The 16,448-nt window shown below is 61.4% G+C and overlaps 1 protein-coding gene across 6 annotated transcripts in view; it reads right to left on the reverse strand.

The window, feature by feature from the left end:
* Positions 1 to 1,120: 1,120 nt before the first annotated feature.
* CARD11 (caspase recruitment domain family member 11) overlaps positions 1,121 to 16,448 on the reverse strand; it is a 92,761-nt gene continuing 77,433 nt past the window's right edge. For all 6 annotated transcript variants that reach the window (XM_077140476.1, XM_077140477.1, XM_077140480.1 and 3 more), the window contains exons 15-25: positions 14,833 to 14,965; positions 14,172 to 14,373; positions 13,460 to 13,586; positions 11,018 to 11,258; positions 10,374 to 10,473; positions 9,874 to 9,969; positions 8,336 to 8,471; positions 7,143 to 7,322; positions 4,490 to 4,614; positions 2,986 to 3,101; positions 1,121 to 1,662 (exon numbers count right to left, since the gene is read on the reverse strand). In XM_077140476.1, the coding sequence (XP_076996591.1) occupies positions 1,458 to 1,662; positions 2,986 to 3,101; positions 4,490 to 4,614; positions 7,143 to 7,322; positions 8,336 to 8,471; positions 9,874 to 9,969; positions 10,374 to 10,473; positions 11,018 to 11,258; positions 13,460 to 13,586; positions 14,172 to 14,373; positions 14,833 to 14,965 (1,661 nt within the window). In that variant the 3' untranslated portion in view covers positions 1,121 to 1,457. The remainder of the gene's footprint in view (positions 1,663 to 2,985; positions 3,102 to 4,489; positions 4,615 to 7,142; positions 7,323 to 8,335; positions 8,472 to 9,873; positions 9,970 to 10,373; positions 10,474 to 11,017; positions 11,259 to 13,459; positions 13,587 to 14,171; positions 14,374 to 14,832; positions 14,966 to 16,448) is intronic.

Here is a 16,448-nt window from a genome sequence, read left to right on the forward strand (position 1 = left end):
GCGGGACCACAGCAGAGGGCTGTCTGTCTGTAAGGATTGCTCTAGGCTACAAGAAACAGAACTGAAAATCAGCAACTGGAAACAAGGTAAAGCTTTATTTCTATCTCACGGAGAAGAAACCCAGGCAGCTGTCCCGGGCTCCAGAGTGACAGCAGGGGCTCCAGCTCCTTCTTTCTCTGCGCCTGGCCGCCTCAGTGTCCAAGCTGACCGCTGGAGACCCGGCCATCGCATCTGCACTCCAGGCAGGAAACCGGAGGAAGGTCTGTTTGTCTCCCTGGTCTTTCCCCAAAACCTCCCTTACCTTTCCTTAATTACCCTAACTGCAAGGGAGGCTGGAAAAATGAGCTTTCAGCTGTGCACAATTCCTCATACCAGACTCAAGGTTTTGCTGGTGAGATGCAGAGAACAGGTGTTGGGCTGCCAACGAGAAGCTGCTCCCACAGCTCAGACAGACAGAATCCTGTCTGTCTTAATCTAATCTTCCAATTTTCTGAGAACGCCGCAGAGTGTCCTGCTAAGGGCGTGACACGGCCTGGCGGCCGCATCTCACCAAGCCCAGACTCGCCAGTCTGCCTTAGCTTTTGGGGTCAAGGAATGTTGAAGCCCAAGGCTGGAAGTGGCCTTGGGCTCTCCACTTCCCAAGCCCCGTGACAGCTGGAAGTGGCCCAGCTCTCCACTTCCCCAGCCCCGTGACAGAGGAGAGCAAACAGCGCATGTGTTTCGCCCGCCTGCCCTTGTCTGAACAGGAGGACGTGAAGCTGCCCCGAGGGCTTCTCAGTGCTCAGGGGCTGCAGTGGGACCATGTCGGGGGCCCCAAGCAAAGGTCTGGGGGTGGGGGCTGAAACAGAAGGACCTTCCAAGCAACTTCAGAAAGGAAGGGCCTTCCCAGAGTGAGCTCTCACCCAAACCAAGAGACCCCAGAGCCAAAGGGGGTGCAGTTAGTAACTGTGCTGCCCCCAGCCCCAGGCCTTGGGCAGGCTGGTCCGGGACAGTAAGGGCGGCCCTGCCTCCCTCCTCCTGTGAACATGGCACCCGCAGGGCATAGTCTGCAGGCGGGAGGGTGGCAGGAGCTGAGCATCCCAGCACACGGCTCCACTAAAGCAGTTAGTTGGAAACAAAGGAATGTAAACATTTTAATGCAAGAAAAAACAGCCTGACACACCTCCCCCTTTGCCCTAGACAGGTCCTGGCTGGGGAGGGGCTACTCGTGCCTCCTGTGGGTTGGTGGTTCCTGCTCTACAGGAAGCACACCTGCCCTCCAGGTAGCACACCTGTCCTCCAGGTAGCACACCTGTGCCACGCTCTACATTCACCTGCCGCTCTGGCCCCATCTTCCTGCTGACGCCAGGGGAGCAGGGCCGCCGTGGGGGCTGTGACTCCCGCCAGGGGCTCCAGGGGCTCAGCCTGGGCGGGGCGGGTCCGGCGGGCGTCCCGGGCTCTGCTCCGTGCCTTGCCGGTCACAGCTGGTCCTCGTCCACCCACACGGTCTTGCGCTGCTCCTCGCCGATCCTGTCCTTGAGCGCGCGCAGCAGCTCCTCTACCGAGCCCCAGGCGTCGGCCTCCACCGTGGCGTAGAGGCAGGGCAGCGCCTCCAGCTCGCGCTCCTTCAGCCGGCACAGGCGCAGGAACTCCTCCTCTGTCTCGGGCCGCGGCAGCAGCTTCCTGCAGGGGAGCCAGGCAGATGGGGGGCCGTGCGGCTGCAGGGTGCCCCGGAGCCTCGGGGAGGGCCTGCGTGCTGGATCTGCCCGCCCGCCCGGCCCCGGCCCAGCGGCTGGGAACCTTGCCTGCTCACCCATGCCGGAGCCCCGCTCCAACACCGGGCCCGGGAGGGAGCTGGGGACGGACCGAGGGCCTCACCTCCCTTAGTCTCGGTCCCTGTCTGTGCAATAGGGTAAGAATATTTGTTCTGCAGGAGAGGTGAGGATGAGAGAACATTCCGGAACAGTAGCTCTGGGCTTCCTGTGGCTCAGACCCCAAAACTGAAGTGTCTACCTCTTCTCCTCCGTCTTTTCCAAACCCCAGAGCTGCCTGCTGGCGCCTCCTGTGGGTTCTGCTTAACACCCGACAGCTGCTCCTCAGCCCCCTCCCCGGCCCCTTCCCCTGCCGCCTGGGTGCCTGATGCCCTGGACAGGAGCCTTTTAATGCTACACTTGTCACGTCATTCCTGTGCCCAAAGCCTCCATGGTCTCCCACTGCCTTGGGGATAGAGTCCAGCCCTCCCCTCCCTGTGTTCACAGGGCTAGCTATGGCTGGCACCCCTCTCTGGCTCTCCTGCCACCTCCCCGCCCTGCCCCCGTGCTAGGCCCCGGCTGTTCCTGCTGCAGAGTCCGGGTGCTGCTGCACCTCTGGCCCGGAGCGCCCCGCTCTGGACTCTGCTTGGCGTCCCTCACCGCAGCTTAGCCTCTGCTTGTGCCACCTCATCCGGGGGCCCAGCCTTCTGCCTCCCGCACCCTGGCACACCCCCACCCGAGTGCCTGGGTTTTTGTTCCCGTCCCTGCTGCTGGCCAGGAGGGGACATGGCACCCAGCAAGGGGCTCCTTGAGGACAGAGCTGGGCACAGGTACAGTGGCTGGGTCCTGGGGCACTGCCAAGCCGGGTGCCCAGGGCAGGCTGGCGGGAGGGCTCGGGTGCCTCGACCACGGTCCCTTCACCCCATCCCGGGTTCCCACAGGTGTGGGGGCCCTCTGAGGACCCTTTAGGTATATTTAGATGTGCCCAGACGGAACGAGACGGGCCTGGTGTCAAGTGACCAGAGCCCTTCGGAAGAGGAGATTCAGAGCGGTCAGAGGAGGCAGAAACCAGGAGCGTGTCCCCAGAGACACGTGCAAAGGGACCGCCAGGGGGGCAAGCCGGCCCCAGGAGGCCATGGGCCTTGGGGACAGAGCCTGGCCTGGCCGCCACCCTGGCTTTCGGCTTCTTCCTGGCGTGTTATGCTGCCTGGCGGCCTGAGGTGGCGGGGAGCTGGGTCGGGGTCCCGGGCCTCACCTGAGCCTCTTGATGTTCTTCTCCGACACCCGGACGAAGAGCACGATGGGGTAGATCTGGGACTTGATCAGGCCTCGCGCGCAGCTGATCTCGGCCTCCAGCAGGCAGTGCTTGTTCTGAAGGCACAGGCAGCCGGGTCAGCAGGGCCACGGGGCAAGGCCGGGGACAGGGGCCAGCGGCTGAGAGCTCCATGGGCTGCCGGCTGACCTAGGGACACCACGGGCGAGACCCGACCCCCACATGCAGACACTCCGCGGGTGCTGTGTAGACACACGTCCACAGGGGGCAGGTACCCGGCGCGAGGCCGATGACGCAGAGAAAACCAGTGCAGCAAGCATCAAGGATAACTCGCTAGGGTGGCCACGGAGGCTCAGGGGCAGAGCTCTCGCCAGCCATGCCGGAGACCCGGGTTCGATCCCTGGTGTCTGCCCATGTAAAAGAAATAATAACAACTCGCTCCCTATTCTGCCATCAGAGGCATTTAGGTCCTCGGGCCTGAGAATGGAGAGCAGGGTGAAACCCCTGTGGGCTGGCACATTCCGTGGTTATCTGCAAGGGTGCTGCAGCCTGAGTCTTTGGCACCTATGAGCTCATCGTCTCTGAAAAAAGGATAACCCCTACTCTGCTGAAGGCATCACTTAAAAAAACCCAACGAAACCTAACACTTCTGCACTGATGTCCTAAATGTATGGCTCGATTAATTTTCAGAACCAGAACCAGCTCAAGAAGTAGCAGTGATGAGCCCCAGAAGCCCCCTGACCCCCTGTGTTCACTGCTGCCCCCTCCCTGCCAGCGCAGCCACTCTCTGGGCTTGTGACAGGAAGACTCATCTGACAGCTCCACCTTTTCAGGTCAAATCGTTTCTGCTCCTCTCTGGACTGCGCAGCCCAGACCCTACAACAACAAACTGCCCAAGGCCGGCTGACCACTCTGCCCGCACTTTCACCTGCGTGGGTGACAAAGCAGGGATGCGCACGAGTGAACGTCTGCTGCACGGCACCTGCCCCAGCTGTCCCCAGGGTCACCCCCACCTCTCCATGGTAACACGCACCTCCCTCGAGCTGAGAACTTTCTTTCCACAAAGTGCCAGGATGGGAAAGCGCTCAGAGCTCTGGGCAGGGAAGGGGCACGTTGCAAGGTTCTAGAAAGTTCTAAAGTGCACACCTCTCCTGCGCTCGCTGCCGATGACTCTTCTGATGTCCCAATTTCCCATGAATGGCACACGCCACCCCCATCACCCACTCCCCTTGCTGGCTCGCACCTCTCCCTCCTGCCCCTGCCGTCACACCCGGCGCACACACCCCAGACAGCGCCGAACCAGCACCAGCACCAGCACCAGCACGGGGAAGCCGTCACAAGTAGAAGCTGCTTCAAAATCTCAACCTACGCCACAGACCACGGGGGTGGGCCCCAGGAGGGAGAAAGCAGACTGGGGTGGGGGGAGCAGCCCCCTACCCTGCCCCGCCAGCCCGGGATGAGGGTGGGCTCTCAGTGGGGGCCTCACCTTGGCTGCCACGGCTTCGATGTTGCTGGGGACGATGCACTCGAAAGAGTTCGGGTTCTTCTCTCGGGAGTAGATGATAGTCTCCATCTTCTGCTTCCTGAGGAACTCGTCTCTCGTGACGACATCTGGAGCGAGAAGGGCCAGTCCTCAGTGTGGGGTGGCTCTGGGTCCCACCCCGTCTGCTCCCTTCCCAGTCACTTTTAAGTGACTCTCATCTCCTCCACTAGACCGAACTGCTCCCTGAGGACAGGGTCGAGGCTGCGCTTCTTCATGCTCGCCGCGCTGCCCAGAGAAAGGGGTAAGCTTGGGGTCTGGGTTCTGGGCGGTAAGTTTCAATGGGCAAGCTGGGTCTGGTGCTGTGTGCAGTACTGACCACAAGACACCTCTTGTGCAGGGTCTGCTGCCCACCCACCCACACCCACCCACCATCCAGCCTCCCTCATCCATCCCTCCATCCCCACCCACCCATGCCCGTCCCTCCGCGCCTGTCCACTCACCACCCACCCCTTCCCTATCTACCCTTCCACCCTTCTGTCCATCCACTCATCCTTGTCCACCCATCATCCGTCATCCATCCTTCTCTCCCTCCCTTCGTTTTCCTTCTTTCACATCCACCCATCCGTCCACCACTCCTCCCTCCCTCCCTTCCTTATCTATCCACCTGTTAATTTATTAATGTCTATTGAAAACCTACTGAGAATCAGACACTAAGAATAAAAACATGATAAAAGCACAGTTACTGCACTCGAGGAATCACCACTTGGCTGGGGAGAAGAACATGGGATACAGACATTACACAACGATACAGTAGGCACAACGATGGGCAACTCATGGGAGGGTGGGGGCAGTGGGCTGTAGGCAGTCTTCCTGGAGGAGGAGGCCTGACCTACTTGCTGTGTGACCCCGAACACATCTTTAACCTCTCTGGGCCTTGTAAAAGGAGGAGGTTAGAGAAAATGAAGGCCTGAAATTCTCTGCTTAGGTCCAGGCCGGTCTGGGGAACCAAAACTAAGCAGACAGGTTCCGAATGCAAATTTATTCCCTGCAGCGGGAGCATGCTGGAAGGGCTCCGGGGTACAGTGGGGCCAGCAGGTTAGGGGGTGCGGCAATATTGGGGAGGAAGGAGGTCCTGCTCTCCCACCTGACATGCCCACGGCCAGCTGGCCACAGCCGCCCCAAGGAGATGCCACATGTCTGTAGCAGGTACGGGGTTGGGAACGAAAATCCAGCAGCAGTGAGACCCTCCTTTCCCTGCAGTCCCTGGAGGTGTGTGTGGGCTCCCGGGAGCCAGGCTGGGAGGGCTCAGAGGCCCCCACCCGGAAAATTCCAAAGGGCCTGGGCAGCTGGCTCTGGAGGGCCGTGGACGCGTTTGCCGTGGGTAGGGAAGTAGGTGGGCACCACAGAGGCCAGGCAGCTGCTGCTCACCAAGGGGCCGGGACCCACATCTGCCACTCCCTCCACCTGGAGAGTGGAGACCTGGAAGCCCCGCCTACCCCACCTGGGGCGGTGGAGGGGGCGACCTGGGCTAGGTCCTGCCCTCCCACAAGCTCTGCCACCTCAGTGAGAAGAGCTGCCGTGCCCCCTGAATCCGCGAGCCAACGGGGGCTGCTCACAGCCCCAATGCAAACGGCAGGGTGGTGTCGGGACCTGAGCTGAGGGCACCTGGCCCCACAGCCCATGACTGGACCCCCAGGCCGCTCTCCCACGAGGAGGGTGGGCCATCTGCTCAACACACACTAGAGGGGTGGTGGTGCAGCCGCTCACGCTGGGGGAGCCCTCACCAGGGACAATGGGATGCCACCCTGCCCGGACGTGGACATTTAGTACAAGAGCTGGGAGCCTGCAGCCTCTAGGATCGAGTCCAGAGCGCTCGACGTGACCACGCCAGTCTGTGTGTTGCCCCCAACCCTGGTTTTCCACGTGGCCCCGTGACCGCCCTGGGGATGGCTGCAGAGCTCACACGTCGGGGTGCAGGGAGAGCACGGGCCCGGCCATGGGGCCTGACGAGCTCTGAGTCGAGTGGGGGAGGCCAGGACCTCGGCAGTTCGTGGCATGGCCCCTTCGTGTAACGTTCTCGGAGATGGAACCCGCCCCGCAGCCTGCAGCTGGACAGAGCGTGGGGTGGAGCATGAGGCAGCAAGTGGGCAAGCACACGGCCAGGGTCACGGCCGGGTCCAGCTGCCCCGAAGCTCTAACCCGCACGTCACACTGGGGCAGGTCGTTGTGGGCCAACGATGCCTGGAAAAGTGGACTTAAAACCGGGACACCTGAGATGGTCTCCCTGGCTGGGGGTGGGGCAGGGGTCTCGGCTGGAGGCCTGAGGACGCGGGAACCGGGGGCCCCCGGAGAGGGAGGACGTCTGCTCAGCACGCAGCACCAGCTCGCGCCGGGGTGGCCGCGTCCCCCTGACCCACGAGACTCGCACCTGCAGGCCCCACAATCCGCTGCGGCACCAACTCCCTGCCCGACACCCAGGGAGGGGCTCACGCTCGAGTCTGGGGGCCGGCCCCGAGGGATCTGTGCCCGCAGCGGGAGACGGGAAGAGGCCCCCAGCTGCGGGGGCCGCCGAGAGGCTCAGCGCCACGAGCAATTGGAAGGCCCGGCCCACGCCGGCCCGCCCCACGCCAGCCCGCCCCTCGCCGCGTCTGCTCACCCGGCCTGCACATGGTGAACTCCATGGCGCCCCCCGAGTTGAGCAGCTTCTGCACCAGCGTCTTGGCCAGCATGGGGGGCGCGAAGAGCACGGGCCGGCGGCGCTCGCAGTGGAAGGCGCGCACCAGGCTGTAGGGCACAAGGCTGAGGCCGCGGCCGAGCTCGCTCTCAGGGTCCGCCTCTGAGGGGAGGAGAGGGCAGCTCTGGGCACCTGCCTGGCCCAGCGGGGTAGGGGGCTCGTCCCAGCTGGCCCCACAGAGCCTCGAGACCCCTTCTGGGGTGGCCGGGATGTGGGGGGTGGCTAGTTCCTGGGGACAGCAGCTGCACAGAGCCCCTGCCATGCCAGCTGCCTCTAGAAGCGCCTGGGTGGTGACCCCCAGCAGGTGCTATTCGGGAACCACGCAGCAGCATGAGCAAGGCTGACCAGGAGGGTGGGGTCAGACCAGAAACAGTCCAGGAGGGCTTCTCTGAGGAGGCAGCACAAGCTGAGCCCAGAGGGATGTGATGGAGCGGGGCGTTTGAGAAGAGCTGGGCTGAGCGTGGTCTAGGCAGGGGGGAGGCCAGGTGCGAGGAGCCCGAGGGGGCCCTGCGAGCAGGGGTGCAATGGAGGGCAGAGCTGACGGGTGGACAGGAGGCCCGAAAGGAGAGGGGGGAGACCAGTAAGGCTTGGTGGTGGTTCCCACCTGCCCTCTCCACATGGTTTGGGGTGGGGAAGCCCAGTGCAAAAACAGAGGCAGGCCCAGAGGGGGCAGCTCTGACAGGCCTGGGCAGCTCCTCAAGGGGCAGCCTGTAGTGGGACCCCTGGCTCTGTCCTGGCCACCCACGCTGAGCCAAGGGCCAGGGAGGGAGGCTGGGATGGGCTGGCCCCGCACTGGCCATCGTGACCTCTGCACAGGACAGAGGACCACACGGCCCCTCGGCAGCTTGACAGATGGCCAAGGCGCTCAGTGAGAAGACCCCGGAGACCCCCAGGGAGGCTGTGCTGTCCCCTCCCTGCCCACGACCCCACCATACTCAGCATCTCCTTGCCCGGTGCAGCCTCTCCCTTCCGGGTACGGGCATCCTCACTCCCCTCCCGCGGCCATGTGCCTTGCAGTGGGCTAAGGCCAAGCCTGGGCACCTGCATGGCCGGGCTCCCTCCCCCACTGCAGCCCCCAGCGCCCCAGGAGGTGGGGCCCCTGCAGCACCCCGTACCGTCCTGCTTCTCGGTCAGGAGCTTCGTGGCGTCCAGCGACGAGCGGCCCAGGCTGCCCAGCTGGCTCCCCGAGATGACGCGCACCCGCTCGTGGCTGTTCATCCGCTTGTACTTGTTTTCGGACCTGCTGACGAACTGCAGGGACAGAGGGATGGACCGGATGCTGAGCCACCACCATTGGGGCTTGGCCAGCCCTGGGTGCAAACCCAGCCTGCCAAGGTGAGCACATGCAGGGAACCCCCAGGCTTCCAGTCCACGGCTCTCAGGCAGCTGTCTCCAGGGGAAATCAGGGTCCTTTCCTGCACAGCTGGGGGCCGGGCTGGCACAAGCCCCTCGATGGCTCAGGAGAGAAGACCCCTGGCTGGGCGCCCCCGCTGGCAGAGGTGGCTGCTTCAGGCTGCGCTGTGTCATCTGCCCCCAAGATCTGCCTCCCATGCCCCCTTCCTCCGGAGGCTCCCAGAGCAGACCTTACAGGGCAGAGCCAAACGCCTCAGTGGGGTACAGCACCTGGGACCCTGGATCCCCAGGCCTTCCCTGCTGTGGGGGGAGGAGAATGGGGGCTGCGGCCTGGCCCCAGCTCCGTGGTTGACTGGCCATGCCTTTGGATGATCTCCGGACACGTGGGCCCTCTAGACACGTGCGGCACCTCGGACAGCATGGCCCTAGGACGCTCAGGCTCCGCCAGGGTTCACTTCTGCCTGGGTTGATGTCTCTCTGCCACCTGTTCGCACCCACCTGGGACTTAGGGCTACGCCACTCACCAGTTCTCTGGGTCTCCTGTTCCCTCACCCGGGGGGAGCAGCAGAGTCTCCCACTAGCCCCATTTGCGTTTAACGCAGCAGCGACACAGAAACACACTCTGGGGCTGTACTTTAATATCACTCCCTTAGCTTCTATCAGCTGGTGATAAAAGAAGTGGCCATCCAGAATGCTTCTGAATTTACAGAAAACCACTGCTGAAGATGTCACACACTAGGCTACTCAATGTTTCTGATATAATGATCCATGAGAACCAACTCTTCTTGGAATGAAGTACAAAGGGACAATCTGTTCTGGCCCCAAAGAGCTAAAATGTTTTATAGTCAGATAAGGTTCTTTAAATCTTTAAAGAACCTTTAAAAGGTTCTTTAAAAGGTTTTCCCTTTTTCCCTTGGCTGCCAGGATGCTCAGAGATAAACTTAATGCTCAATCTGGGGAACTAAACTGGTCTGGATAGCTGGAATGTTTGTTTTCCTCTCTTGCTACACTGTTTCTGATTTGAATAGTCAAGTTGTTTAAGTTTCTCTTAGCCACACTTTTCCTCAAATCTCTTATGAAAGCAGAATTTGCTTCCAACAAGCACAGGGGCTGTCTATGAACCTGTCACAGTAAGGAAGACGCCCGAGAGGAGAGAAATGAGGCCCCATGAGAAGGTGTGAGTGTTGTGCAGGCACACAGTGCTGCTGTGCTGATGAGGCTCCTCATCTCTGCAGGGAAGGGCAGAGCCGCAGCACGACTAGAGCTTGAGGTTACGTACAGGTGCTCTGAAGAACTTTACCTGGAGCAGCTGGCCAAAGAGGAAACTTGCTCTGGAGAGGCGGGGACTGACCCGGGGGTCACTCATTGAAAGGGAATCCTCAGGCTGCAGGGTGTTCTGAAAGGAGTTCATCGATCGGTCAGACCTGGCTGGGCTTGGCGGGACACAGGGCACAATGTGGCTGCACAGAGCCATGGACTCCAACCCCGTCCTCAAGCCCCTGCAGTACGAAGGTCCTGGGGTCAGAGTTTCCACCCGGAATCATGGGGGGGTAAGAGCAGTTCTCGACAGAGGACAGAGGAAACGGAGCAGGGCCAGCATTCCAATGGGGTCCAAACTCCTGGGTGCGGCCATCACCCCCTGCCCCCACCCAGTTGAAGCCCAGTGCCCGGCACAGGAGGAGGGGGCTCTTTACGGAGCCCTGGGGTTCATCATCTCCATCATCTTAACGGCTCCCATTCATCACCCTCCACAAGTGACCCCCCCGTCCCTGCTGCCCGGCCGCCACCAGGCCCACCTACCCGCAGTGCCCTCAGGGTGTGGTGGGCGCCCTCGGCCTCCTCCCGGCCGCCCCTGTGCATCATCAGCCTCTGCAGCTTCACCAGGAGCAGCTGCTGGGCTCTGGGGAGGCAAGGGGGGTGCGGGGGCCTCAGAGCAGGAAGAAGCCTGCCAGAGGGCGCGGGGCGGCGGGGGCCGCTGTACAGAGGGGAGCTGGGATCTGGGTTTCGATTCTGCCCAGGCCGAGGCCCTGAGCCCCAAGCCAGGCTCGGCTGGCCCCCGCAGCAGGGCTGACGGTGCTCACCTCACAGGGCTGTTTTGGGTGGGGAGGTAATGATGAAGGCATGCCTAGAGCTCTCGGGTCTACAGGGGTGCCCAGCAGTCCCCAGCTGCACTACGGAACAGAAATGACTGCTAAGCTACGGTCTCGGGGCCAGCGGGGCACGGCTGGGAAGGGGCACTGAGCCGAGGGCCAGGCTGCACAGACAGCAGGTGCTATGGGGGCTCAGTGGAGGGAGAAAGCAATGTCACCAGGCAACCTGGTAGGGCTTCCTGGAAGAAGAGGGAACAGGAACCTCCCTATTAGACAGGACTAGGGTCCCTCCCAGCCCCTGCACCCTCAGCTTACCACCTGAATGCCCCTCCCATCCTCTGGGTCCGGCCTCACCGGCTGTAGCTGGGTATGGTGCCCGTGTCCAGGTCGTGGTCCATGAAAGGGTCGACCCTGGCACACAGCCACTCGTGCCTGTTCTGATACATCGTGTCGCGGACGTGCACGACATCATCGCACTTCAGGGACAGGGAGCAGGCGTCCAGCTGGCTGGAGATGTTCAGGTTGAGCCGGATGTAGAATGAGTCCCCAGATGTGATCAGGCCTTCCTCCATGTCCTTCAGCAGCTTCTGGTACCCTGGGGAGGGAAAGAGACTCGGGAAACCTCTGCGAGCTTCCAAGACACCTCTTAGAGCAAATGCATTCCCCACTGTCCGCGGGCGAAGCGTCTGGGAGACGCAGCCCTCTTGGAGTTTACTGCTGGGGGCAGTGTCTCCTCCCCAATGAGCGGGTAGCCCTAAAATGTGTGGGTTTTCCCTTTTGCCTTAGCTGTCAAGGGGCTCCGAGCTGAATTCTGGGCCAAGTGCCATGGTTAGGAGGGGACCTCGGCCACACCCAACGTGTGGCCTGCCGCTGCTTGGCGCTGATTCTCCTTTTCTTTTTAATTGGCGTGTAGCTGACATACGGGAAATGGCTGACAGTAAGTACTCGGTCTGATAACTTGTCACCAACGTCATGGTCACCCAGTCCCCCCTTACGTCCCTTCTCCCCAAATGCCCTTCCCGAGGCTAAGTGCTGTCCCGACTGCCAGTCCTCCAGGCAGCTCTGCCTCGCTCCCCGTGGATGGGACTTTTCCACCTGTGCTTGTTTGTGCCTGGTTTCCAAGAGTTTAGATCATGCCTGCAAGACTCTCCACGAGGGTAAGGGGACAGGGCTGTGCTCTTTTTCACTGCTGTATAGTGTGCCATGCCAGGTGGGTTCATCCTTTCTCGTGCGATGCACCTGGAGGCTGTTCCCAGCATTGGGTGTGTACAGCCCACTATCATGCACACCTCTGTGGCCAACACACATTCATTCCCTTGGGCACATGTGTGCACATGTTGCTTCAGTCATGGCTGCCAGCTGGTTTGCTAACACGGCAGGGCCATAGCCCATTTCAATCTTTGTTAACGACTTCACTGAGTCCTTTACCGTGAATGTTCCAAAGCCGTTTTGGAAGGAAGCAGGGCGTGAGCCACAGATACGATAAAGGCAGCAAACATTAAGCAAAGGACCATATACAAATCCATATTAGAAGTCCTAAAATCAGCATCTCGTGCAGTGTGCGACCCAGTGGAAACCAAGGGGCCAAGGGGCTCCCAGCGGCCAGTCCCAAAGAGCTGGTCAAATGTCCACACTATAGGTTCCAGGGGGATTTCAGCCAGCAGGGCAGTCTGGCCACTCTTTCATGACAGCTCCCAGAGACTTCTTCTGGAGGGCCCTGGTTTGCCCAGCTTGTCACTCGCCTGGTCAGGGTTAATGGCAGCTGCTATCCAAGCACTGTCATCAGTGAGGAAAAGGACTCACCTGAGACTTATTTATACTCTGATTGAACTGGAGATGGTAGACCACGAGGCTGCACACCTCCAGGGGGTGCCATCCACCTGCATTCTATGGTATTCCTGGCCAGTGTGCAGAGTGTCACCCGGAGATTTCACAAGGTTGGGTGGGAGGGGACTGAAAAGCCAGGCCACAGGGAAGGAGGGGACATGGCCTGTATCTGGGGGCCAAGCATCACAGCTGCCTCGGTGCCAGCAGGGCTCTGCTGGGAATGAGCTGGGGCAGGCGGCAGTGGAGGACGGCTAGAAAGAAATTGGCTATTTATGCTCTGTTGAAACATTCATGAGCCCCGGTGGTTAAAAATAAGATCCAGCTGCAGAGATAATCATGCGGGAAAACCCAGAGGTGAGAATGAGAACTCAGACTTTGGAAATGGAAAACAAAGCTTCGTCCTTGCCACCCAGGAGTCCTGCCCGTGCGAGAGGAAACACGTTTAGAAAGCAGCAGGGGGCAGGGTGAGGAGTGGAGCGAGGACGGCCTGCCCTGGAGCTGGGGGGCCAGGCCTGTGCCTCTGGCCCTGCTCTGCCTGGGGTGGCCATTCTGGAGATGCTAATCCATCTCCAGCTGCTCAGTGCAAGGGAGCAAACTTCCATTTGGCAGGGGAAGGGTGCACTGGACTAGGTGGGTTCCCTTTGGGGGGAGGTGCTGCCTCCTGGGGGTGGCCAGGGGTCCTGGAGGCCGCAGATGCGTCTCCACCTCCAGCAGGTGGACTTCCCCCAGGCCCCAACCAGGCAGCCAGGGGGTGATGCCAGGGCAGGAGAGTGGGCTGGTACAGCAGAGACCATCGAGAAAGGGTACAGGCCACTTTGGTAAACTCGGCCCTGGGCCCCTGCCCTCCTCTCTGCCACCCTGTCAGGCAAGGAGACTTGGTGGGGGTCACGCAGGGGGTGGGATAGGGCTGAGCCTCAACCCCCCAGACCTGCCTGGAGTCCCCGCCTGCTGCTCCCTGGGGCATCTCACCTTCGTGGTTGACCTTGTAGTGCAGTGTGACAGGGCCGCTGCACCTCTGGATGGTCCAATGGGCCTCCTCCTTGGTGCAGCTGTCCAAGGGGACGCTCTGCCGCTCTCCTCTGATGCAGCCTTCCAGCTAGGGATCAAAGCCACATCGTTCCTGGCAGGGCCCCACGGCCAGCGGAGCTGCAGGAGCCAGACGGCTTCATACAGGAAAGAAAAGCTCCCTTTCCAGAACAAACAGCCAGCTCGACACTGCTCGGCACTGCGGGGAGGGCACAGAGCAGCCTACTGCGGTGGGCGCATCTGCCTCGGGTCCACTGCCTGGGAATGCGAGTGTGCACGAGTATGCATGAGTGTGTTGGGGTGTGCACGAGTGTGCTGGGGTGTGCGTGAGTGTGCTGGGGTGCACATGCACGGGTACTGGTGAGGGTGCATGTGTGTGGAGATGCACATGTGTGATAGTGTGTGCATGTGAGTGTGATTTGTGTGCAGAGATGTGGGCTCAGGTGCACATGTGTATTAGTCCATGTGCCCATGTGTCACTATGTAGGTACACGTGTGCCAGTGCGTGCTGCATGCTCTAGAAGCACAAGCGAGAAGGGTAGAGGGAAGGTTGCAGGGAGCAAGGGGGTGACTGGCCCATCGCCTCCCAGGCCCCCTCCTTGCAGCTAGGAACGCGCTCAAGCGGGGCAGGGATGGGGGGGGCCCAGGCGCTCACCAGCAGCAGCTGCTGGCCCTCCTGGAGGCCCGCCTTCTCCGCCAGGGAGCCTGGCTTGACCGAGCGCAGGAAGGTCCCGCGTGCGTTGCCCCCCACAAGCGTCAGCTGCGTGATGAGGCCGTCCCCGCTCAGTGTGGTGAGCCGTACCAGGGGCCCCGGGCCCCGCACGTGCCCTCCAGACGTGACTGAGGGCCGGAAGGGTCTGGGATGGGGACAGAACACGGGAGTTAGGCGGGCGGCCCTGAGCCGGGCTGGGCTGAAAACAGACCCTGGAGCCAGGAGCGGCGGCAGGGTGGGGTGGGCCCCTGTGGCGCCGCCTCCCGCCCACAGCTCAGGGTGCAGGACCACAGACCCCCACCCCCGAGAGCTCACACCTGGGGGTCTCCCCTGCCTAAAACTTGCACCTGGCACCCTGGCCGGGCACATAGGGCTCTGCCCCTGTTCACACCAGGAGGGGGTCACTGCTAATGTGTCCTCACAGCCCCTGGGCTAAGCCCCCTCCTCTCTGGAACTCTGTTTCTCCAAGTGAAAAATGAGGGGTCAGAGGACATGGTTTTGGACTTCAGGGTGCCTCAATTCCAGGACTCCGCATCCCCCTCTGTGGGGGCCTCGGGGGTGTCTTACCCCCACCCCGCTTCCCCTTCCCGTGAGCACACGCTACCTCTCGAGAGAGAACTTCCTGAGCATGAGGGTGACCTGCTCTAGGTCACAGGCGTCCAGGCCCTCAGACTGGTGGGAGGAGGAGGAGGAGTGGATGGAAGCGGGTCCGAGGGATGAGTGCTCGTGGCTGTCATCTGTGGGGGGAGCGGCCGTGAGGTCCAGCAGCGGCGGGGGGCGTGGGGGCCAGCCCTGCCCCTGGGCGCGCAGGGAAGAGGGCGGCCCCGGCAGGAGTCCTCCGGCCCCTCACCCCCTGCCTTGGGGAGGGGGCAGCAAAGCATGGACACACGGGGTGGACTCCTGGGCATGCCCCCTACGTGGTCAATCCCCTGCCTCAGGGAGCTCCTTGTAAACAGGAAGCCCGGCCTGGCATCTGGCTTGTGAGAACAGTTTTTGGTTTCTGGGGGCAGCTGCTGGTTCTACTTTGCCTGGGCCCTCCGGAGCCTCCCCACCTCTGGAGCAGGCAGGACGAGGAGTCTGCAGTGAATGCGGAAGCCCCTCTCGCCCTGTCTCAGCCAGAGCCCACTGCACACATTTCAGGGCCCCCAGAATGGGGCCATCCTGCTCATGCTGGTGACAGAGGCTGCTCTGCAGAATGCCCTGGACCACTGCCCAGGTTCTCCTTCTCAAACCCAATTCCTCTCATTACCCGCCCCTGTGAGGTGCTAACCTCTCCTTGGCACGTGCCAGCCTCGGCTGCCCTCCAGTTACGGAGGACTGTTCATCCTCCACTTGATCGCAGGCCGACAAGGCTGGCGAGGGACGGCGGCTGGGCTCGGGGGCCCTGGATGCCAGCAGAGCTGGCAGGCCTCCCCTGGAGGGCTCTGAGCCCCCACCCCCATTCCCCTGCCGTGGCCCTGGAGGATGAGGAGTGCTGGCCACTGGCCTGTGGCACTGAGCCCCTCCTAGGCTGCCTCTCCCCAGGAGTCCAGCTCAGATGGTCCTCAGGTCTGTAAAGGGGCTCCTGTCTTTCCCACTGGGGAAGTTATGAGCCCCATGGCTCCTGCACAGGACTCAGGGACATTTGTCTGTGTCCCGGCACCTAGCACAGGACCTGGGGAACCCTGGGGCTTAATGACCGTGGAGACGAACCAGACTTCCCAGTGGAGGTGAGGGTGGCTGGGGCTGCCCACACCCCTCCTTCCAGAGATGTGGTGTCCCCAGAGACAAACCTCACCCCCAGCTTCTGGAAGGCCTTTCCTGGGACCAGGAATGCCTGGCATCAACTTGCACCCCTCCATGACACTGGCTCTGCAGGGGCCACTGTAGGGCCACCATATACACCCCTGGTCTCCCTGGCATCTGCCTGTCTCCCACGTACAGTTTCCCAGGTGAAAAAGAACCGGAAGTTGCACCCCAATTCTGGTCTTTTCTCCCTTGTCCTCCTGGCTCATTTGACTCAGGCTGGTTAACAGCTTAAGGCATAAAGTTCTCAAGAGCTCCCCCTGCTTCCAGCCCACCCTTCGCCCTACTGATGAGGTGACCTTTAAATGACTTAATCTAAAGCTCTGTTTCTTCATCTGTAAAACGAGGAACCAGCTGCTGAGCGTATGAAATTAGATCAAGTGGACAGGTCAAGCACTTAACATAGCGTTAGCTACAACACGTGGTTGCTTTTAT

This window comes from Tamandua tetradactyla, chromosome 23 (assembly GCF_023851605.1).
Source record: "Tamandua tetradactyla isolate mTamTet1 chromosome 23, mTamTet1.pri, whole genome shotgun sequence".
In the NCBI taxonomy this organism is placed as follows: Eukaryota; Metazoa; Chordata; class Mammalia; order Pilosa; family Myrmecophagidae; genus Tamandua; species Tamandua tetradactyla.